At 37.7% G+C, this 25,419-nt stretch overlaps 1 protein-coding gene across 2 annotated transcripts in view; it reads right to left on the bottom strand.

Moving 5' to 3' along the window:
- The window catches only part of TNPO1 (transportin 1), a 65,815-nt gene that overhangs the window by 18,612 nt on the left and 21,784 nt on the right, over positions 1 to 25,419 (bottom strand). For both annotated transcript variants that reach the window (XR_009747303.1, XM_061475865.1), the window contains exons 4-14: positions 21,705 to 21,854; positions 16,972 to 17,078; positions 15,367 to 15,500; positions 12,267 to 12,348; positions 11,479 to 11,601; positions 9,152 to 9,270; positions 6,993 to 7,053; positions 6,182 to 6,350; positions 3,967 to 4,119; positions 2,688 to 2,913; positions 310 to 481 (exon numbers count right to left, since the gene is read on the bottom strand). Coding sequence is in view for 1 of the 2 variants with exons in the window: in XM_061475865.1 (XP_061331849.1) it covers positions 310 to 481; positions 2,688 to 2,913; positions 3,967 to 4,119; positions 6,182 to 6,350; positions 6,993 to 7,053; positions 9,152 to 9,270; positions 11,479 to 11,601; positions 12,267 to 12,348; positions 15,367 to 15,500; positions 16,972 to 17,078; positions 21,705 to 21,854 (1,496 nt within the window). In the remaining variant the exon portion in view is untranslated. The remainder of the gene's footprint in view (positions 1 to 309; positions 482 to 2,687; positions 2,914 to 3,966; positions 4,120 to 6,181; positions 6,351 to 6,992; positions 7,054 to 9,151; positions 9,271 to 11,478; positions 11,602 to 12,266; positions 12,349 to 15,366; positions 15,501 to 16,971; positions 17,079 to 21,704; positions 21,855 to 25,419) is intronic.

The raw sequence follows: 25,419 nt of genomic DNA, 5'->3' as shown, positions 1-25,419 counted from the left end.
CCCATTTCACATCTATATTGAGATACTATCTATTCTGAGCTGAAAAACTTTGAGCATGAGAAAAAAAAAATCGAATCACAGTAAGAAACATGTTTCACAAGCCACCACCACACTGAATCATGTATTCAAAATGGCAAATGTTTGTGTATATGCAGTCTACCTAATTTACCCATACATATTTAGTGTTACTGAAACCTACACAGAAATAATAGTGTTTCTGTTTTATAGCATGTAAATCATGCTTCAAAAAACACTGAACCAGTTTTTCAATTATGAGGAGTGCTTCTACAGAATATAAGGTATACTCACTGGTTTATTTAGATGATGTCCTACAGAATCTGCTAGAGTTCCTATAGCATCATAAAGAATGAGCAGGTTTTTATGCTGGTATTTACTAAATGCGAAGACCAAAGTGTCAAGTATATATGCAAGATAAGGAACAAGCTCTGTACAAGCCTCCTCTTCTAGAGTAGCAAAGGCACTGAGGAACAGAAAAAAAAAACCAGGTCAGTTACTATTCTGGAAAAAACAAACTAAGACAACCCCAAAATGCCCCAACCTACCCACTTTTGTTTAAACATAAAACTGTATTTAGTCCTTAAATTCATCCCAAATGTTTTCAGATTGGTGTTACTGAGATAACCTTGATCTATTTTGACTGAACATGTAAGATTTAGCTCATACTGTAATGAACAAAATTAAAATATACTACCATAAAACCTGGTGTGTATATGCATGAAACCCCCACCAAAAAATATTACTGTACACAAGTTTCAGTATACTAACTGAAATAGTAGGAACCATTAGAAAATCTGTTCACTTCAGTTAAAAACAGCCCACTCTCTTTATGCTGTAACTGCATATAGAAGCCCTAGTGCTGTTATGCCAGTAGACTGCCAACATCAGCCTGTACTTTCAGGAGTTCACACAGACAAAATGTTATGGGGAAAAAAAAAGTCACAAAAACCAGATACATAAAGAAATGGAAAACTAAATGCAAAGACAGAGGACGAACACTTTTAGCCAGCCTTGGTCAAAGCACACACCACGGCATCATGGAAAAACATTTCAAGTTTTCTGTCAAGTGTCTGAACAACAGCATTAAGAAAACCCACCCAAAGCAAACAAAAAAAAGCCCCCACACTGGACATGCTGCTTTAGAAAAACAGTAGAGAAAGGAAAAAATTATGAGCTATTGAAGATTTACTGGCCTAGCTTGTGTCAACAAGATTATTATTAGCCTGTCTCTGCACTAAAAATGCATGCATCACCACATGAAGCAAACAATCCCCTACTAGCATGCTACCAAATACAGAAATGCTTTTTTCTTAACACAATGCAATGGTAAACACTAAGTAGCTAGCATTCTTATTTATCTGTTATTCTATTGTGTTATTATGAATTATTTTTTCAGAAAGGCATACAACATGAGCAGAAAAACATGTTTCAATAAAATATCTTTTTGGGTGTCACCAACTAAAGGCGCAGGGAGCAGTTTCTCAACAATACAGAAAAGAACATTAGACATCTGTTATGATATAGAGGTTAGCGATGGAGAACGCTGAGTATTCTATGACTAATTTTCAATTTGATAGACCCTAACAATCTATGCAACTATTCACTGCAGGAAAGCAGCTTTCTACCCCTCTCCAAGAAAGAACATTGTATTTTCTTGAAATTTAGAAAGCTAGTAAATGTTTTGACTTGTAACAGCTTTGTATTTTCGTTAAGTGGAGTTTCCCAGACAGTTGATTTTTTTTACTTGCAACAGTAATTTTAATGAATCTCTGCTCTAAACAAAGTATTTCAAAACATGCTATAAATCTGATCTTGAACTTTAAATAAAACCCCAAAACAGGTGTACTGTTGTTTTTATTAATTCCATGAGGTTATTTAAGAACCGCAACACAGCTGTGTTCAACTACATGCATATTTCAACCAAGTTTTGGGTAAGAAAAGTGTTAACAGATTTTGGGGGGAGAAGCTGAATCTGTTAGTCTTATATCACCATTTTCCTGCTGAAACAGTTTATCATCACTACGAAAAGACAGACTGGAACAGGTGTTAAAGCCTAAGGTATTTGCTAGCCCAATGCTTGAAAAGGTTTAGAGGCAAAAAGGAAAGTGTTTAATATGCAAATCTTGCGAAGCATGTTTCATTAAATTCGTTGTATCAGCAGACAAGGGAGATAAGGGAATCTTATCTTCCAGGATCTCCCTTCAAGAGAAAGAGACTATCCCTGGAAATAATCATAAGCCAAATGTTTTGGTAATCCTGAGCTAAATATAAACAAAATCAGTTATCAAATGATAGGATAGTATACCATTGTGATCAGTATTGACCTTTTTCGTATGTGTATTAAAAACCACCCAGATTTCTGGTCAATGAAATATCATATATTGAAAATAAACAAGTGTCACAAACAGACAATTTCTTTTACTACAATAACTTACTTAGTTTGGTGAGTCTCATACTCTGAAAACAAAAACTGGACAAGAGAAATACTAAATAACTTTTTTTCAAGTTATAACAATGTGGAATAACTTGCGACTACTCCAGGAAATTATGAATTTACTCCGATCTCAAAAAGAAAGAGATGGAGTTGTGCATTGATTGATAAAGGCATTAAAATAGTTTCCAATAAAGAAGTGTCATGGATAGTGCTGTTTGCTTAAGCTTTGGCTTACCTGCAGGCAGCTTCTTGTACTCTCTTGTTGCTATCCAGGATACGCTTTAGCAACTCAGTCATTAATGGCTTCAAGTATGTGTCCGGGGGTTGACTAACTACCCAGTGTGCATAGCGACTAAGAGTCCAGCATGTAATGGAGCGCACAAGAGCCTTTTTGTCGGAGAGGCACTGAATAAGGTGAGGGATCAGCTCTGGAAGATACGGAATCATCCCCTGCATGCAGCCTAGGAGAAAAAATACAGCTATTGCAGTACCAGAATTAACAAATTTTTTTTTTTGTTTCCTAGAAGGGACATATTTTCATTCTCTATCATGTAGGAATACAATTTTACAATATACAAAGCCTGCCTAATTTATATTAAGTACTAAAAAGAAACCTTATATAAAAAAAAATAAAATCTCCAATTATTTCAGTCACATTTCTACTTCAGTGCTTCCCCAATCTCCAGAAATTCTGCTTTATTAAATGGAGTATGGCAAGTACACCCAAATAAAATTAGTTTATAAAGGCTGGAGGTCCTTTTCAGTCTACTCAAAATAACCAAGACAACAAGTACAGAAAGACTTGACCTTGACAACAAATCATCACATCATTAAAAAGGATTCCTTAAGAAATTTATTTTTTTTGTTTTCTCCTAATATACAAATATGACTAGCAAGGAAAAACTGCACATTTCTAGTCAGCAAAGTTCTACCTTTCACAACTTAAAACAGTTTTCTATTAAAAAAGAAAAATGTTCATGAGACACTGTGGGAAAAGGATGATAATCCAGGCATGGACCCAAATGTGTTTCTTCAGCTTGCAAAAAGGACAGAGATGCTGAAAATACAGGCAAAAAGCCAAGCAAGAATGAGTAAATACAAAGGAGCAGAAGTCAACATATTTAAATTGGAGAACCATCCACAAAAAGGAGCTCAGAGCAGACATCACAGGAGTGTCTTCTCCATTTCTGAAAACACTTAAATGAAATACAAGGCTCAAATTTATTAAATATTCCTCTTCTAGGAAATCAAGGTAGTATTTCATGACAGACCAATAAATATGTGCTGCAGAGTTGAGAAAGGGAGAAATAAAACAAATTACTTAAGCTATTTTGCCTCCCAAACATGCACAGATTTGAAAATGAAAGTTAAATAACTCCAGTCACCAATTAGTAGATGTAAAGATTAATCAATGAAACCAAGCCAGCTAAGGACATACACTTGTTTGCATACGTAAATTCACCTGTAAGGAACGGATCAAAAATTCAGCAACATGATATGCACTGTTGCCTTACCTTCAGCAATCGCTCCAAGAACAAGGATACCAGATTCTTTAACTACCCATTCAGGATGGAAGAGCAATTCCTTCAAAAGGGGCAAAATGTGTGGCAGAAGTTCATCACGAAATACATTGGCCAGGACATCTAGAGCAGCAGCAGAACACTTCCCTGAGGGGAATTAACAGTGTTAATCTCTGCTTATTACACAAGTAGTTGTAGTTAGGAAATATAATCCCCATTTTAACTTTAAGCTGCCAGCAGAGTCTCAGGGCATTAAAAGATATTTCTATTTCATTACAATACACAGTGATCCACTTATGCTCTGGTGCAAAACCACTGCTCTAAGAAAGCAAGTTTTGCAGCACCTAAATAGCCATTAAAAGGATTTATACACTGGGAATATTAAAATCCTCACTGACAGGAACCACTCCATTATATTGCAACACTACATACAACTACATGATTTCGGGATGGCATAATAAAGTAAAAGGGAAGGTCTGTGACACGAAGGTAGCATACTGGATAAACTAATGAGAAATGGCCTACAAGTACCAGCACTTGATTAAAAATAAAGTGCTCAAAACCAGTCCATGCCTCAAAGTAAAAAAAAGGCAAAATGATTCAACTCTATAGAGACTAAAAGGAATTTGCTGGCCTCTGCTCTGAGCTTTTATACCTTACTCCTCTGCTGCGATACACCAATATGAAGAGAAACACCACAAAATTTGTTTGCAAGTTTTAACCTCAAGTTTTTAGCAAACAAAATCTCAAAAATCAGCAACAACTCTGAATATGAATCAGAAATCCTTACTCTTTCTTTTCTGCTGCATGTTGTCATGTCTAGTAAAAATAACGTGAAGGTATTTTTATAAAGAATGCTCATATAACAATTTATAACACACTTTTTGCTCATTATAACCTCAGTTCCTCTGGATCCAACTGGTCTCATTAGTAAGCAATGATACTAATTGTCAGGCTGCACTGATGCTTCCTCTCTGTTCAAACTGAAAGTCAAATATAGAACACCAGATAAGAAGTAGGGCACACAATTCTGATTTTCAGCTAATCCAAATTTCCTCAAGTCTAGATAACATATGTTAATACAGATTCTTAACTGTTCTGCTCTTTCTCTTTCAGGCCCCCATTCCTGATAAACTTCAGCTTCCTTACTACCTTACTTCCTTACTACCTTACTACCCTACTGTGGACCACAGGGCACCCTCTGTCATTTTTCAGAAAACATGTGTTTAATTCTGCAATCTCTACATATAGCAGTGACCAGAACAGCATTATGAATATAAAACAACACTATTTTTAAAAAGAGGCTTTATAGAACCAAGCTTATCAGTATTAATTTTAATAATAATAGCATATGATCTCAAAATTCATAAGCTTTAAGGTACATTAACCTTTTGTGAAAACTCAGGACCTTGGAATGAAAAAAGTTGTGTGGATGTATCTGAATCTCAAAACATTATTCCACAGTAAGACTGCTTGCAAAATGAATTTGTCAGATTTGTCAGAATTTCACTATTTTCTACCACTGAGCTTAAAAATCAGTTTGTGGTGTTTTCTTTCCTTATCATAATGGTCTATTGGCCTGAAGGTCCTAATGACCTGCACACAGGTCAACTGTGGTTTCCTCACACCTATCTCCTGTAATAACTAAGATAACTGTATCTCTTTTCATAACTAATGTACTATAGTCTGGTCAGAAGCAAACTCCTCACATAGAATAGAACTACTAGTAATGGCTGTCAGTGGTGTAGCATGTTCACATGGAAAAAAACTGCAACAAACAACAAAGGCACAAACAAAACACCCCACAAAAACCACAAAACAAAACACACAAACTGATTTTAGAGGGAAGAATGAAATAAACAGAAGCATTATTAAGCCCCCTACAGCTATCAGTGTGTAAAGGGTTGGGTTTTGTTTTTTTTTAATTGACATTAAACAGGTGATACATGGTTTTCGTTATCTTGTAGAAATAAAATTTTAAGTCCAAAAGTTCTGTTGAACTGCATCCCATAAATGTTTGTTGCTCGATCTGCCATATTCAAAATAAGAAATAAGCTTACAGATGGCTAACTTTTGCCAGTTACATAGTCAAGACTCCCCCTCCATATTCCATACTCTCAATATTCCTACAAAGTCCTCTTTTTACTGTGGTCCTCTTATTACATAAATAGTTGTGTTTTGAAACATTTTACACATTACTTTGACATACTTAAATTCCAGTCAGAAATAGTATCATCATCATCAAGTTCATCGTCATCATCATCATCATCTTCAATACCATCTTCTTCATGTTGCTGAGCCACTGTCCGTGAACGATGAAAACGAGGTCTAATGTCCTGTTCACTATCTGGAATAGCTTCGTCTTCTTCAACATCCCCCTGTCACCAAAATGTTTTATCAGATAAACTACTCCAACTATATTGGCCAAGGAAGCTAAAAACGTAGTTTTAGTTCAAGATTTTGTAAGCATATAAAAGATTCACATCCCACTTGTGCTGCCCAGCTAACTAAATTGTTCCATTGTTCCTCCATTCTGCTGCCACATTAAGCAGAAATGACAGGAACACAGAAGCAAGAAAGGTAAACTCACACTCAAAGTATATATCTTTTTAAGAAATTACTCTTGATGGAATAAACTAGAAAGACAGTAATAAGGAAATGCTGGTACACAGATATATTCTAAAAAGTAGCAGTGGAAAAAGCTGTGTATTCAATCTAAAAGGCATTAGAACTAATTATGAACTGTTTTTTAGGCTGCACTGTTGCAGTAGTTCATGGGTAATATTCTGCCTAAACTGGATGGAAGGGAGTAAGGCAAAGGAGGAAAGCTTGCAGATTATTTTGCGACAAACATGACAGCAGTTGTGTTTAGTGTTGAAACAGCACACCTTGCCCCTGAAAGCTAATTCTCCATTGAATAGATGGGAGGGCAGATCTGCCCATTCTGGTCTGAATCATTCTGACTTGTAGGTCGGAAGCTAACCAGATATTCTTACACAGTGAAAGAAGTTGATGCTCACCTTCAACAAAATAATATCAATCTCTGAATATTTCATACCATTTACCAGCACAGGTATCAGCCTACAAAGAAATATTGATATATGTCAAAATAATACATAAAAAAGCAAGCCAGTTTTCAGTTACCTGGACTGTAATCTTGGCTGTAACCTTCATCCCCAAAATAATAAACCCCCCAACAACTTAACCTGATAACCAAAGCTAGTACCTAAACCAAGCTCCATAAGGCTCACGGATACTTTGTAACTGAAAGTGTTAACTGCAAATAACAGATTTTTAAGCAGAGGGAGCCAGATGGCATAACTGAGTTTTAAATAAATTAAAAACCAGATATTCTTCCATATGATTAATTTATTCTGAAACACCTTTAATAAATTAAGTCTACAAGTTTTCAGTAAGAATTCAAACTCCCATAATATGCATGACAAATAAGTTGGCTCTCACAAATAATGCTCATCATTTTATTTACTTGTGGTTGAAGACTCTACCTTACTTTCATCTTAAAATGGAATACTAACTACATGAAGCCCTCCTATCTTTCTGTCATTACCTCAGTAAGACAAGTCTCCAACATTGCAGAGATCTTGATTGATCTACATTAAAATTTACTTCATTATTAAATTGATTATGGCTATGTACGGCTGTAGAGATGTATAGAGAGTATATACTTCACATCAAACCACGTTCTCCACTAAAAATATGTCTTAGAAGCCAAATCAAGCTGATAATGACCATGGACTGACCCAGCCCCACTGACAGACTCAATTTCTCTATATTCTGCAGCTGAGAAGTATTGTTTTCAAAGGTACTAGGCCAGCAGTAATATTCATGCATTGCAATGGCACGTTACCTTCTAAATTTTGAATGAAGGAATAGTAAGTATACGTATCAACAATTCATTGTCATTTCTGCAGCATACTTCATGAAGTATGCAGGAGCTACATATTTCATAAAAAAAGCCTATAGGAGCTAAATGGATAAAAAGATATTAGCTGAAAAGATATTAGATACTACATGTGTGGGTTTTTAGAAGATCATGTTCCACTTTCAATTGAACATTTAAAAAAAAAAAAAGATTATCATCAAGTACTGATAAACTTTTATCACTCCCGAGTTAAACGGGATTCACCAACAAGTAAGGTGCTTTGCACAAACATGACATTGCAAGGTTATGAGAGAAGTGTCATGTTACTCTTATGTACTTGTTCTTCTAGAAATTTAAAAGCTTAAAAAAATTAGTATGATGCTTCACAGTGTCGATATTCATGTGGGCCAAGACAGGTTTAATACCAGTAGTTAATAAACTACTGTTATTCTCAGTATAAACATGACGTGTATTGAGATGTGGGCAGTCACTCAATTGTGCTACCCTTCTTTTGTCTTTTGAGCTACAAGAGTAGGAAATAAGTAAAACCATTCTATAATTTAAAATTATTTCTCATAGCATCAGTTCTCCTGTTTTCAACTCCTATTCCTCCACTGCTACAACAGGTGTTTTTAATCTCAGTTATCAACTTTCTAATTGCTTATGAAAACCAAAAATTTGCTGATTGTTTACATCTCAAATATGGATATTCATTCCCATTTAAAGACCTACATTTTGAGGCATTTTTTGAAACTTACATGACTATCAGGCTGCAGAAGTAAAACGCTTCTTCAAGTTTAAATTGCAGTAGCAACTGATATAAAATTGATTCCTAAATCCAATGATGTCATTATATTCTTTATAAAACAGGGAACATTCTTTACACGGCTCTGCACATAGAAGCATTGCCCAGAGATGGCTACCTCAGTGGTAGTCAAGACAACATGCTCACAGCATACCAGATATGACAGGTAATGGCATGTAAAGATTTTTGTTTAAGTGCACATTAGCACATTTTTGCATCCATGTGAAGCCTGTTAAGCTTCATGTAAAGCACCACAGTGATACAACTTGAACTGCTTCTGGAAGTCACTGTGTCTGAAATCCTCCACAGTCCTTTCGGTGAACTCTGTGCTACAGTCATTTTTATTAGGCACAGGAAATAGCTACAAGAAAATTCTTCTAAGCATACCACAAGCTAGATTCAGTCTTTGTAAGACCAACCAGGAACGAGTCAACTGAAGTTTCAAGATTACTATTTCAAAATAAAAAGGAGTTATAATTCTTAATACTTACTTAGTAAGATGCCGACATAATACCTCTTTACAAATTGGCTGTTCAGCCAAAGTCAGCCAAAACTCACAAGCCTCCAAAGCCACATTTTCATCTTGGTCCTGGGTTCTCTGAAGCATGTACTACACAATATAAAAATGTATTACGTGTATAAGATAGAAGTTTCAAGTGTCCAGAAGTTACCAACATTGCAAATTATGGTCACAAAACCAGACTATTTCTCTGGGGTGAGAGGAAGAAACAGACATGAAAGAGTACTTAAGACTACTGTGAGAATAAGCTAAGAGACTTCTTTATTAATACTAGATGTTCAGATTCTAAATTTCTCCATTGCTTAAGTGAGAACATAATTACCAAGAAACTGAAGAGACCTAGTATAATAAACAGCGTATTTTTTTTTTACTGCCCCTTTGCAGTTTTGAATCAAAAGGTACAAATATATCCTTAGTAAGATGGAAATATTTTTATTTACAGTACCATAAAGAAACTTCCCTTCCAAATCTTGATTACTTGACCGGATGACAATGTTGGGGGGAGAAGGAAGTGTCAAATTTTCAAGCATGACTACAATTCATAGACTCGATATCAAATCTTTAAGCCTGCTACTAAAATCCAGTCCTCCTTCAATCAAAAATAATCAAATACCTGCATAAAGAAAAAGCTAAGTGGACTGCTGCTACAACAGTTATACACAGCTACCAAAACATTCCATGCCAGCCCTTATTTCTGATACAACTGATTCTCCTGTTCATTTTAGAAAACCTCATGGAAGTCCATGGAGCTACATTTCCTTGCACATGGATCTAGAGCAAAAGAAATCCTTCTTCAGTTGATTCAAAATACCATTTATTCTCAAAACTAAATAAAACAGAGGAACCTTTAATATCACTATTTATTTCAAGGATGCAAAACTTGCCAAGAACAGCACCCCATCCTACAGAATTGCACCATACCTTGAGCTTTTCCTGAAGAGTCACTATTGTGACTATGAACTCATAGAAACAGAAATACTGCTCTGTTCTGTGTTGCCAACAGACTGTATCTCAGTAAAGCTGAAGAATGTCCTACTCACTGCAAGCAAGGTTTCCTTAATGCACGTGGGCATTTTCCCCAAAGGGCTTGAAAATCCACTATTTTGTTGTAGATTTGTTATTCATCAAGAAGACGGAATGACGAAACGTAGACTGTTTAACAATGCCCCTCACACTGTCATTTCCTCTTTAAGTATCTATTATAAGTATCAGACTATATACTCCTTGAAGTTAAGATAGTGGTAGACTGAAAAGGCTAGTTGTACTCAGGGATGTAAGATAGCTGTATACACAGCCTGAAAACCAAGGACAAAGAAGAGCGGCCCTAGTAACAAAGCCCACTATAGGGAGGATATTTAATTTTTTTTTTTATTTTTAATATTGTAATGCCAAATTTTAGTAAGTACTTTTAATGAAAAATTTCTACTACTTTAGGCTATGCAAATAGTTGCTTTAGCACAATAAATTACAAACACCATACAGGAAGACTAGACAGCAGGCCAAGGCTGTGAAGGGTCACCTCAGTTTTACGCATCTCTAATGCCTGTGTATAGGAGCAGAAAAACATTATCACCTTCTTTGTGTTGTCTGGACATATTCTTTATGGAATTCGACACTGGGTTATGACCCACTTGTCCACATGAAATCTACATGAGAAACATTATGATCTTAGAAGTATTTCTGGTCTGGCAAGTAGCATATGTTAAACACTACCTAGAAACTGCCAGTATTTCACAGAAATTTGGAAATTACTCACATCTTGAACAGCTGAGCAGACAAAAAAACAGAGCTGACTGGTCCGCTGGTAGACAAGTCTGCACTAGTCTAGAATGGTAAAGGAACTATCAAACTACATTAACCTCTACAACTGAATGCTCAAAGAGTATCTCAGCTATATAAAATAATAAGCCTTATCCTGTAATGATCAACACATCTGCAAAAAGTGACAGCTTCAATGTGTAAAATACCACAGTATCAGCACAGGTACTGGACTTTTAACATGATCTTGTAAATTAGGGTTCAGCAGTGTCTGGCTGCTCTAGAGTATAACTGATCCTAGCCATTTCGGGATCAATAAAGGAAGAATATACAACTGTTGTATGCACTGCCTGTCAAATACTGTGTTGAGTTGGCAATTAGCTAAAAAGAAAGTTTTGCAATCCCAGTCTTGAAGGAAAATTGAAGAGTAGACAACTGCAAGCGTAACATAATAGTTCTGATGAATGCTTTTTATCTGTTACTATTCATGCAACCCCAGACATTTTTTTTTCAGCATGCAATCTGGGAAATAAGACTCACCTCAACTATACTAATCATATGAGGAAGCAGACGATCCATTCGAACTTCCAGCAACATTACCAGAGCACGGCAAACATTTTTGCGTACTTCAGGCTCCTCATCACCAGCCAGTGCAAAAAGATTCTGTTGGGAAGTAGTACCAGTTGAAAAGTCTCAGTTCATCAAACTGAAGTATACAAAAATGTACTTCTGTACTCTTTGACCCCACATCTCGGAATACCATTTTACTTCTTAAAGACATATGGTTTAGCAAATGAACTCTTCAGACTCTCAATGTGTATTGTACACATAACCAAAACACTATATAATGTTAACACTGGCAAAAGAACAGTGGTTTGGGTTTTTTTTTCTCTTAAGCATAAATGAAGTTTTGAGACTAGAAAGCTCCATCAGTACATAAGAGGAGAAATCAAATACTCTAGGTAACCCAAAGTACCACCCTTCTAATCCATGTTCAGTAGCAGTATTCAGAGGAACACAGGACTCAGTGACATGATAATCCTTGTACTGACTGCACTTTCCACGCCAGCTAAGTGCCGTTACTTTTACACCTTTCTGCAGCAAAAGTTTACTCTAGTCATGGAGAGGAAGCATCTTTCAAAATACTATTTTTTGGGCTTGGAGCGTGCTTAGACTAATCAATTCTGAGCAGAACCACACAGAATGAGCTTCAATCCACGAGGACTGAAACTAAGAATAGGCAACCAGAAATGGGGAGTTTGGGGATAGAGGTGGTTGTAAAACATAATTCAAAACACTCAGACCCCAAACCAAGAATGCACACCCACCTCAATAAAAGAATCTATGTGCAACATAAGAGCTTGAGTTCTGCTGATGATAAATTGATTGACGCATGCAACAGCATGAGATCTACAAATGGAACAGTTAAAATACACATTTTAAATGAGTTAAAAACATTTTCTAAACTGTACATAGATATCAGAAACATTAGGAAGCAAATTACAATGTCCAGTCATCATCAAGAGGGAGCAAATCTGCACATAGTATTACTAAGCAAAATTACTAAGCCAGTTATAAGTTTAGTAGTCTAATTAAACCAACTCTAGTTTAGTTAATAATGCTTATATTCTGACATATCTAATGAATATTTTAAAATAAAGTCTTCAGTAAATAAAAACTAAAGCAGGACGTTTGGCATATTTATTTCAAGCAGCACGCAAGGATGCTCTTTTTGAATATTTTATGATTATTGATCTTCTCAGATACTAACAATTCCATACAAACCAACTTGGTCAAATTTTTAAAAGCCCTTCTTTGTTGTCAAGTATCCAATTGCTTTTGCAATATTTTTAATATTTAGTGGGACCAGTAAGTGTCAACAATGTATCTGTAGCTTAGAACACAGACATACTTGTAGTAGGATACAATAAAACACTTGTGGTAGAAGCATATGAAAAATTTAAACACTGGTTCTGCTCCATTTCATGCAAAGCCATTACTTCCAGGCCTTTCTTATTCTCAGACACAGAGAAGTCAAATTCCATAAGTAAACGCACAAGGCTTTACCTGTAAAAGCCTTTGAAGTTTCGTTAAATTGTTTTTACTAAAGTAACTTCGAATTTCTACTCTGTTCAGACATTTTTCATAAAACATTGTTCAGAAGTTGCCCTGACAGATCTAAAGTATTTTACTGACACTAGTAACAGTTTTCATACGTCAGCACTATACTGAAAAAAGGCTGCAGGTCAGCAAGTAGCTTGCTTTAAACCTGAAACCGGTTTAATAGTTTCAAAGATACAAACATCACAGCACAGGAAAAAAGTGAAAAACTGTATAGTGTGATAAAGAAAAAAGTATGTTTTAATCCATCTCTCCTAGCTCCAGCAAAGTACTAAATTCGTATTTCCACAAGAGCAAGATACTGCTTTGTTACATACTTTTCTTAGTGTGCACCTATTTCAGGTGAGTTTCTAAATCTTGTTTGAATCTTATGATATATTACAAGTTATACTCCCTCCTCTTTGTCTTTCCCAGCTACTACTATTGGTGATAAAGAATTGCCACCTTCAAGTTGCAGCATCTTTCAATGTAATTTTCAAACGAGTTAAAAATTCATTTCACAGAATCATAGAATGGTTGAGGTCGGAAGGCACCTCTGGGGGTCATCTGGTTCAATTCCTCTGCTCAAGCAAGGCCAACTACAGCCAGCTGCCCATGTCCAGATGGCTTTTGAGTATCTTCAAGGATGGAGACTTCACCACCCCTCCGGGCAACCCATTCCATTGCTCACTCACCCTCACAGGCAAAAAAAAATGTTTCCTGATGTTCAGAGGGAACCTCCTGTGTTTCTGTTTGTGCCCATTGCCTCTGGTCCTTTAAGTGGGCATCACTTAAAAGAGCCTGGCCATGCCTTTTTTTTTTGTGCCCTCTCTCCAGATTTTTACATACATTGATAAGCTCTCCCAGCCCCAGGTCTCTCAGTCTCTCCTCACAGGAGAGATGCACCAGTCCCTTCATCGTCTACATGGCCCTTTCCTAGACTCTGTCCAGTATGTCCATGTCTCTTTTGCACTGGACAGCACAGAAATGGAAACAATACTGGCCTCACCTGGAAGATGAGGGGAAGGATCACCTCCTTTAACCAGCTGGTAACACTCCAGCACAGGAAACCATCAGCCTTCTTTGTGGCAGGGGTACACTGTTGCCTCATTTTAGGGTAAGACCTACCGTTCTTTCTAATGAATATTAGCAAAAAACATTTAACTCTGGAATTTTCACTCTATCCAATACTTCTTTTACTTTGGAGAGATTAATACAGGTTTACAGTGAAAAGATGATGAACCTTTTTAATTTGATTCAGCTGAAAGATAAAGAGCTTTCCAAACTTTGGTGCAGTTAAACCAGATTTTTTTTCCTGCAATATCCCAGAAACTACGATCAGCAAAAGAATTTTGACTCTCCTACTGCTGAAGTCATTACTAAATGAATACAAAATTGTTCATTCTGAACAGAAGGCTAAGTTCTAACCACAGCACTACATTTTTCCTAATAATATGCTATCATAGCTTAAGCCCAGGTGTTCCTGCCCATGGCAGGGGGGTTGGAACTTGATGACCTTAAGGTCCTTTCCCGCCCTAACTATTCTATGATTCTATGAACTACGCAGCTGCTTGCTCACTGTCCCTAGCAGCAGCACAGGAAGGAGAATTGGAAAAAGGTAAAAAAAATGGGTTGAGAAGAGTTTAATAACTGAAATTAAGTAAAATGTAAATAATAGGCAATAAAGAGAGAGAACAGAATAACCATTCTCAAAAAAAACCCTAGTGATGCACAGTACAACTGCTCACCACCCACTGACTAATGCCCAGCCCGTCCCAGAGCAGCGTTCAGCTCCTTCCAGCTAACTCCCCCCCCCCCCAGTTTATACACTGAACATAATATTCAATGGCATGGAACACCCTTTTGGCTAGTTCAGGTCAGGTGTCCTGTTTCCGCTCTCCCTCCTGGCTTCATATGCACCTCCTCACTGGCAGAACTGAAAAGCTCTTGAACTAGAGCATTACTTAGCGACAACTAAAAAATCAGTGTGTTATCAGCACTGTCCTCAGACTAAAGCCAAAACACAGTATTGCACTATCTGCTAGGAAGAAAATCAGTACATATGCAAAAACTTACAAGAAACAGTTTGATTTTCAAAGTCACAGGCTAATTGTACATTTGGAAAAAATGTATAAAGAGGTGAGACTGTTCATTAACTAAGCAGATAAACACTGAAATTACTAGTGCATGGAATCTCTGGATCTCTGCAGCACCATTTAAGAAAAACTATTCATGTTTTAAACAGATCTACAAATAGCAACCTTGCTGCTCATGTAAATAAAAGTTACATAAATAAAAAGGTAACTGTAGTACAACACCTAAACCTACCTTATTTTTGGACTGCTGTGCTTGAAGAACTGCAAGAACTTAGGTATCATGATATTAAGTGGTCGGTCCAATACATCACTATCTAAGATTTCAGCAGAATCTTCACATATCTTCTGAAGAGCACCAAAAGCACCCTATTAAAAAAAAACAAACAACAAAAAAACAATACAAAACATCAAACAAACCAAACTAAAAACTTTTTCACATCTGATCAAAGCCAGATTTCAGGCTTTGCACACAACAGGTAATTTCAGCATAACACAATAAACATAGCTATTTAACACAATAAATGCACCTAACTAAATACAGAATTGGAACATCACAGAATCATAGAGTGGTTAGGGTTGAAAGGACCTTAAGATCATACAGTTCCATGGGCAGGGATGCCTCACACTGACCATGTCGCCCAAGGCTCTGTCCAGCCTCGCCTTGAACACCACCAGGGATGGAGCATTCGCAACTTCTTTCGGCAACCCGTGCCAGTGCCTCACCACCCTCACAGTAACAAACTGCTTCCTTATATCTAACCTGAGCTTTCCCTGTTTATATTTAAAACTATTACCCCTTGTCCTGTTGCTACAGTCCCTGATGAAGAGTCCCTCTCCAGCATCCTTGTAGGCCCCCTTCAGATACTGGAAAGCTGCTATGAGGTCTCCACGCAGCTTCCTCTTCTGCAGGCTGAACAGCCCCAACTTTCTCAGCCTGTCCTTTAATATCCTTAAAGGGTTTTTATTTAAGCACTTTATACCAACATCTGTAAACTCTCAAGCTGAGTGAGTCACTAATGGATAAGTGGCAATTTTAATTTTAGCATTCAGTGATCATCTATTCAATCGTATTTTTAAAAATGCTTAAAAGCTGGTTCTTATTTGAGAAATAAATGTTCAGATGCCAAAGTATCCCTTTAATATATAAATAATTGTATGCCATTTATGGTTTGTTATGGGGCAGAGCTTTGGATATGATGGTCAATTTAAGATCCACTTTCAAGTGGTTGGTTGTTGTTTTTCTTTTTCTTGAGAAAACAGCACTAAACCTCCACATACCAGCATTGCATCCTGGACCATTATCCTACCTCTGAGCATTATTTTATACCAAATGCTTCACACACTCTCATGGACACAGTATCAAGCAATTAAAGTCATGTTATCGCAGATACTTGTAGATCAGACAAGGCCTTTTTTCTCATCATAGTTTAAAACAGTTAAATTGGTATTTTTAAATTTCCTTCATACACACTGAACAATAGTTTATTTCACCCCGATACAGCTTTTCCAGATTAAGTTACAAAACAAATGAACACTACTTTCATGTAAGAGAATTCAGGGTTAGCTTTATGAGAGGGATGATGCCTAAAAGATTAGACATTACAAAGTGGTAACTTCAGGACACTTCTCAGCTGAGATGCCGTTACTACCCATCTGCAGTCTTATTCTCCTTTATGCAAAGTAAACTAATTTGTTTGAATGAACAGTAAAAACATGGAATTCAGGCCAAAGTATCAAATTTGAGCCACTGTTCTCTGAGGAGAACATATGGGCATGTAAACACAAAGAGAAAATAATCAAATTCAGATTATAATCTGTTTTTGATAAATCTCCTTACCTCACAGGTATTGTAATCTTCAGAATCCAACAGACCACAAAGCTTTGGTAAGAGTTCAGGCCAATTCTGTAGTTCTCCTTTTGAGGCAATGGTTGTTATCAGAATGCCTAGAGGAATCAGATGGATGAGGGAAATGAGATTTCACATACCTCCACGTGTTTCATACCAGTTTTTCTCATTTTTCTCCTTTCAAAGATCTAAAGAGTTGAGAACTTTCTTGTTTTGTGAAGAAATGGCAAGCATAAAAAGAATTACACTTAATTACATTTAATTAGTTTTTGAAGGGCTTTGAAACGCAAAGGTGGGTTGCTCCTTCCTGCTACTATGAAGGGCTCAGATGTGCAAAATCAAGTAGAGTCACTCCAGTTAAGAAGATAATCATACTCAAACACTGCAGGGCAGCTTTGGCACTGAATTTAACAAACACTATAAAAAACTTGACCTTCAGTAAATACAGAGTATCCACCTCAAGTCACCGCTTATTATGGTACAAAAGCATGAATGTGCAAATATGTCATTCAATAAATTAACCACACAGCAGTAAGTTATGTGATCACAACTTTACTGTGTTTACACAAAACATTAAGGAGATATTCTAAGACCGAGATACCTACTAACAGCTTACACACTATGGCAGGTCATCCAGTGATCAGCTGTAACGATTGGCTGGTTGAGATCCAGCAAACAGGTCAGCCCAAAGAGTCACAAATAGTTTCCAGCACATACAGAAATCCCAGGAAAAACTAATTAGGTCATAGGAACAGGGAAAGCTACTTATAAACTAGGACTGACTTTGTATGAGTCCATTTTGCCTCAAGACAAAATGAAACAGGTAGAATAACCCGTTATGCTACTGACAGTTACTTCTAGTAGACCATATGAATACAAAAAACTTGCTAGTACTACAACTAGTAATCTCCCAAGTGACAAGTGATGGAAAAAAAATTCCCAAACTTTTTCATTGATAAATCACAACACACAATTTTTCCTTGCAATAAAATGTTAAAAATCTTGTTAAGTACACAAGAATACTGGACAACATTACAGAGCAAAGGGCATTCTGGCTAAGACACATAGTAACTAAAAGATACTTTGCATCATGTTTCCTTTGATGCAATAGGCTGGAGAACCCACACAGACAAAAGGCAAAAATGAAGACAGAGGTAAAACACAATTTTACAGCTCCAGAAGTAGTATCCATTTTCATAACTGCAACTGAAAAGATTTCCAAAAGCCTAAGGAGACCTATAGAGTCATAAAGACTGCATTTCTCCTGAATATTATGGTCCTACAATGCATTAATACAAAACATTTATTTTACTGTTGCTGAATCTTAATGATAAACTTCTTAAAAAGTAATTTCAATTTTTTAGATTAAACTGAACTTCACAAGAACAAAATAAATGCATTTTCTTGCCCCCTAGTCAAACTACTTAAATTGCAAAAATATCTCCCCAACTGAAATCTGGCGGATTTGTTTGAAAAATGAATTCCTGGAACTCTTTTGTACTGACATGTGACACAAGCTGAAAGACTCAAAGGAGCAGGTAGTTTTGGAAAAGAGTTGAAGATTTTTTCAAAGTCCTAGAGGTGGTTTCAGAGGATGACAAATGGTCTGGATATACTTGTAATCATATGTGAGCTTTCACAGCCAAAGGGAAGACTATCTGAAAACTACTTTAAGTGTTCTTCCAAAAGGCAATATGACAGCAACATGATAACCCGGGAGAAAATACTTCCAGACGAATAGGCAAGAAGCATCTTGAGGCCACTGCCCTTTGCAGAAGAGATATATGCAGTCCAGATCACATACATGTGGGACTTGGCTCTGACATCTTTTATGATGTCTCAGAAAATCTTAAGTTTCACCTTCTGTTCAAAACGGCCAACCAAAAAAGGACGACCGTGGTCGCACAGACCGTGTATTAGGGGCTAAGCACACCTCAATGTCAGCCACGAATGCCCCCTTTCCCCCTGCCTCATTCTCCTCCTGCTCCTGTTCCCGTGCCACAGACACTGATTGGCTGTGGCCAGCACCCACTGCAGGTACCCAGCAAGCAGCAGGAGGGTCAGGGATGTGAAGGTCCCGCCCATGCCCAGCAACACTGACATCACCGAGAAAGCGACTGGCATAAGACGTCTCATGAGGAATGAATCAGCGAAGCTGCAACTATAAAAGTGTCACTGAAGAAACCGTGTGTGCACCCACCGCCGACTGCTGAGGACTGTCAACAGATCCACGGGATGCTGCGGGATCCAGGTTGTGACTATTTTTAATCGCTTTTTCTCTTCCCCTCTTTCTCTCTTCTTCTCCATACATTAGATAATTACCCTCAGAGTGTAACTAATAAAATGATACGAGCTTAGGTTACCGTTACCGTGCTTTGTTCGAACTCAAGAGATCTCAAATCTATTTATCAGTCAGGATTCTTTAGATAGGTGTGCCCTCTATCCACAGGTGCATAAAGCACAGCAATAAAACTAGAGGCCAGTTCCACGTGGGGCTGACTGCACTGTGTTCAGTGGGGGCTGCTGTCAACGTCCAGGGGCTGGGTGACCATTGAAGCCTTGTGCTAGTAAAGCTGGCAATGTGTCATTGTGAACTTTCTTTACAGGTCTGTGGAGAAGCCATTTAACACTGCACTAGTGTTATTGTAATCATAGAGGCACTTTAGTGGGGACAAAAAAAAAAAAAGAGTAGTATCAGGAACTTAGAGAGGCAACAGCTTTGGCATTTGAAGCTTTGCAAAAGGTTTTAAAAACAATGAGGAAACAGCCACACAAAATTAAGTTTTAAGTGCTTATGTTCATGTTAAAAGAAATCTTCATGGGCTCCTAATGACCTTCATCATCTTTCAAATGTGAAATTTTTCCCACCCACCTGCAGCTTTATTTGGCCAGCAGAGAACCAATGACACCAGAGATTAGCCTTTGTGGCTTTCTCTGCGAAACTTCAGGCACAGAAACATGGACATCAGAAGAATAATCAAAGTAAAAAAATTATCAATTTGATAGCTTGCAGCTTTTTGATAGGTTTGGGTTAGAGCTGACAGTTAAAACAGGCCCATTCTTCTGACCAACATACTAAGCTGCAGGGTTAGAAATCTGAAATCTTTACAAAGGTGGCCTTTGTTTTTTATGAACTTCAAAACAGTATTACAGAATCTGTTGATACTTCATTTGACAAATGTGAAATCTAATGAATATAGCAGTTGGGCTAATTGAACAGTAAACATATGAGAGATCAAAACTTCAGAGGGACATCAGAAATTGCTAAAAACATAATTGTCATGACAGCATCTTTTATGTCACTTTCAGTTACATGCAACCTCAGTTTACAGCATCAATCTATAATTAAAAAAGTAGAACATAAAGAGAAAGCAGCTATGCTTCAGCACTTTCATGCCAGTAACAGGACAGTGAGAGGCTGTGTTTTTTGGGGTGGTGTTTTGCATCTGTAGCTCCTCAAGCTGCTTTCTGAACTCCTTTTCTGAAAAGCCGGACTTAACAAAATTCTTCCTCACAGGGCAATCATTAGCTTTCACTTTCCTTCTGCAATAAAGCTTTCCAGACCTGCTACTACTCTTAAACACTCAAACTATTTCCCTGTTTGCTTTTAAGCACAAGCTACACTACACTATAGACTAGAATCCCTAGAAGGTTTTAAGACCAGTTACAGACACTGCCTAAAGAGATGCATTTATTTCCTGGTAAGTCTGTGGGTCCTTAAGAGATGCAGCTATCTTTTTTGAACTTGAATCTGTATTTCAACATTAGCACATGGAGTTTAAAAACCTGTACTGTATAGCACAGAGAACTTCCACACTGTTACTCATTTGAAGATTAAAATGGGGAAAAGCTAAGTAAGGATATAAAAACATGTAGTTACCACTTGGGCTCAAGTCACAGCTCTAAAATAAACTATTGCCATGCTCATTCTCCTCAGAGAGGTGATTTCTGGGATTAATCAGCTTGCTTCCATCTTTGCAAAAGCTCAGGGTGAAAGCAAGTGCTAAATGGCAACTTGCACAAGCATACAGTTCATCAGTTGCTAGCCATCTTCAGAGTTCATATGTGTTTGAATAATCCCTGCAAGGATCACTCAAAGCTAAGCAGTAATTGAGGTACTAATCCACAGACATTTTGTACTAGGAGAAATCGAAGAATAAGTGCTTGAAAACAAGCAACCCAAACCATTCTATGATTACTGTACATCACACCTGATCTACTGTTTTCTGACAGAAGATATTTAAAAACTGAAACTTGTTATGTGAATGTTATGCATCGTATGATGATTCCCTGCAGGGATGTGTGTGTGTGTGCATACAGGGGGCGGGGCACAGCAAATCAGCCAACAGAAGTGCTTCACTGATGCAAGCAGAGTACCAAAAGAGTCCTGAAGTCAGACCTTTACCTTGTTCCTGGTTTTAGGTATAGAAATTGGGAGCAAGCTCGATTTTCATCGATTCAAATAAAATTATGTTCAGTTACATTTCGAGAGATATTAACTGAATTTCTAAATAATTTCTAAGAGAATAGGAAGTAAAAGAAAGTGTAACTTTTGTACATTCACACTGAAGATGAATATCAGCATTTAAACATGGTAAATTTGTGACAATTATCAGAAACAAAGAGTTTCAGAAGTTTCATAACTCTTTATGTCACTAGTGCAGCTCTCACTCATATCAGTAACATTTTCAGTATGCAGAAGACAGCAATAAGAGCAAACTTACCTACAGTAGCTCTAATTAAGGGGGAGGAATCACCAATGTTGTTCAGACATTCACTTTTAATGAAATCAGTTACCCCATTGGGAAAGTTGTGAAAATGTGCTTTTACATTATTCTTCAAGATGAGACCACTCAAGGAACGCGTCGGCTCATCTGCAACAGACAATAATTACAGTCAACTATTCAATCATAGGAATAAAGCAGATTTCCACAGCAATACAACAAGAGCAAAGCTTATACAGAGATACGAACGTTCATTTCCTTATCTCACCCTCCAACTGCACCCATCAAGTCACATAGCAAAGCTTTTCAGGTTCAGAGTTCACTATTTCTATTTATTTAAAATTAGAATATCAGTATTACAAAATCTACATTTTATCAGGAAGTTTCATATACAGATATAGGCAAGGAATAGACCTGAAGTCATAGGATCTAGGAGACTCATGAAAGAAATTGGTCAAAGACATTCAGACATTCTGATTATACTGACTTGACTTCCTGCAACACTGATACTGAAGGAAAGCGATGACAAATCTTGTTTTTCACCACAGTAATATATAGAAATGATGTAGGGACAGTAAATCCTCCACCCCGTAGTCCCACAGAAACACAGTATTCACTTTTTCTACAAAATACGGTATTGTAATCCCTTCAGACACCAGCTGTTATATCAATCTATTAATGTAATAATTAGGTGAAGAAAAAGTCTTCAAACTATGTTAGCAGGTGTTATGCAATGTGAACCATTCAGAATTGACCTGAACTAAGTAAGAATTTAAGCAACAGTTTGAGTTCTCTTCACTGAGCATTTTTTTGCCTGCAAATTTCTCTATATTATTGGGACAGGAGGAGGAGAAGAAAAAGAACAGCCTAGATTTTTCATTTCTACTCTAGCAGACTGGAGTAACTTGGTATTCTGAAATATGCTGGAAATGAGATCTGGATGTTTTACAGTCAAAAGACTAGTTTATAGTATAAGAAAGTTTAAACTTACCATTTACAATAACCCTAAGCACAGAAAGCAAAATTTACTTAGCATTTTAGCCATTTGTTTGGTTTCTTTTTTTTTTTTTCTTTTTGGTTGGTTTGTTGGGTTTTTATTTGGGTGGCGGTTTGTTTTTTGTTTTGTTTTTTTCTGTTGTTGTGGTTGTGGAGTTTGTTTTTTCTTTTTTTTTTTTGTATAAAGCTCTTATTTGGGCAAGAAATAAGGATATTTAAAGTTCTTTTGAGCCAAAAATTAGCTTACACATGGATCTGTCCGAGGCCTTCAAAGGCCTTCAAAACTGTTAACATCCCAACAGGAATAAGGATAAGCAAAGTAGGAAATAAAACTTTCAAATATAAAGTATTTTCAAACTAAAGTTACTGGATCACAACACGAAGACTCACAGTACACTCATGATGCCTGACTGATGGAAATTAAAGACACTTTCTATTATGATCTGTGCTAGTTAGAACAGAAGCAGCACTTTTCAGAAGAGGGGGGGGTTGTTTGGCTGATTAGAAATTAAAACTATTTTTTATCAACTGATAAAAACTGTGTCCTGGGTTCAGCAGTAGCAGTCATGTTTCTCCTCCTTGGTAGCTGGTGCAGTGCAGTGTTTTGACTTTCGGCTCGGGAACAGAGCTGATAGAGATGTTTTGGTTTGGCCAAGGACTTTGTGAGCCTCATGCTCTGCCAGGGGGGAGGGGAAGCCAGGAGGAAGCAGAGACAGGACACCTGACCCAAACTGACCAAAGAGGTATTCCATACCACAGCACGTCATGCCCAGGATGTAACTGGGAGTTAGCCGGAAGGGCTGGGAGACTGCAGGGTTGGAGGAGGTATCGGTCGGAGCTTGGTCGGGCTTGGGGGGGAGTTATCGGTCAGCTGGTGCTGAGGTGTTGTATTCTCTTCCCTTGTTATTTCCTTTGTCATTATTATTATTGGTGGTAGCAGTAGTGATTTGTGTTATACCTTAGTTACTAAACTGTTCTTATCTCAACCCGTGGGAGTTGCATTCTTCTGATTCTCCTCTCCGTCCCTCCGAGAGCAGGGGGAGGGCAAGAAAGGGGGGAAAGCGAGTGAACGAGTTACCTGACTGGGTTTAAACCACGACAAACTGATAAAAAACTATTTTTTTATCAACTGATGGACAGTGGGATTGAGTGTGCCCTCAGCAAGTTTGCCGATGACACCAAGCTGTGTGGTTCAGTTGATAAGCTGGAGGGAAGGAATGCCATCCAGAGGGACCTTGACACGCTTGTGAGGTGGGCTGATGCCAACCTCATGAAGTTTAACCATGCCAAGTGCAAGGTCCTGCACCTGGGTCAGAGCAATCCCAGGCACAGCTACAGGTTGGGCAGAGAAGAGATTCAGAGCAGCCCTGCAGAGAAGGACTTGGGGGTGCTGGTCAATGAGAAAATGAACATGAGCCGGCAGTGTGTGCTCGCAGCCCAGAAAGCCAACCGTATCCTGGGCTGCATCAAAAGGAGCGTGACCAGCAGGTCGAAGGAAGTGATCCTGCCCCTCTACTCTGCTCTTGTGAGACCTCACCTGGAGTATTGTGTGCAGTTCTGGTGTCCTCAACATGAAAAGGACATGGAACTGTTGGAACAGGTCCAGAGAAGGGCAATGAGGATGATCAGGGAACTGGAGCACCTCCTGTATGAAGATAGGCTGAGAAAGTTGGGGCTGTTCAGCCTGGAGAAGAGAAGGCTGCGTGGAGACCTCATAGCAGCCTTCCAGAATCTGAAGGAGGCCTATAGGGATGCTGGGGAGGGACTCTTCATTAGGGACTGTAATGACAGGACAAGGGGTAACAATTTTAAACTTAAACAGGGGAAGTTTAGATTGGATATAAGGAGGAAATTCTTTCCTGTTAGGGTGGTGAGGCACTGGAATGGGCTGCTCAGGGAGGTTGTGAATGCCCCACCCCTGGCAGTGTTCAAGACCAGGTTGGATGAAGCCTTGGGTGAGATGTCCCTGTCCATGGCAGGGGGGTTGGAACTAGATGATCTTAAGGTCCTTTCCAACCCTAACTATTCTATGATTCTATGATTTTGAGTGCCAAAATTGACTGCCATCATACACTTTTTAATCTTTTTTTTATGTTCATACTTTATTCTCCTGAAGAAGCGTTATTTTTCATTGTCTGTTACTATAAGTGTATTGATCTGCAAACAACATGTCCTTTACCTAGAATTCTAATGTTATGAACCAGGAAGCCACCCTATGCATAAGTATTTGAAACAATTCTGTAACTTTAGATATGCTGTATGTTTTAAATTGATGCCTTTAAGGATACAAGATAGAAGGGGTATTAAAGAAACAACTGATAGGCTTCTAAAATATGATTAGTGGAATGTGCATTGGAATATAACACCCTAATTTTACCAGTAAAGAAAGCAGACGGTAAAAGCTATAGGCTACTTCAAGACTTAAGGGCAATAAATAAAATAGTAGAGGACACCCACCCTGTGGTGGCTAATTCATATACTTTACTGACCAAACTAAAACTAAATCAGAAATGGTTTGCTGTCCTGGATTTAGAGGATGTTCTCTCTTGCTTACCATTGGCCAAAGAAAGCCAGAATTTATTTGCTTTTGAATGGGAAAATTCTGACACAGGAAGGAAAACTCAATTAACTTGGACGGTATTACCTCAAGGGTTTAAAAACAGTCCAATGATTTTTGGAAATCAGTTAGCACGGGAATTAGAATGATAGAAGCCACCCA

This window comes from Pezoporus flaviventris, unplaced genomic scaffold, assembly GCF_033815535.1.
Source record: "Pezoporus flaviventris isolate CSIRO_AGI_PZ_B2104156 unplaced genomic scaffold, CSIRO_AGI_Pfla_v1 ptg000090l, whole genome shotgun sequence".
Lineage (NCBI taxonomy): Eukaryota > Metazoa > Chordata > Aves > Psittaciformes > Psittacidae > Pezoporus > Pezoporus flaviventris.
This window is presented reverse-complemented; position numbering and strand designations above follow the sequence as displayed.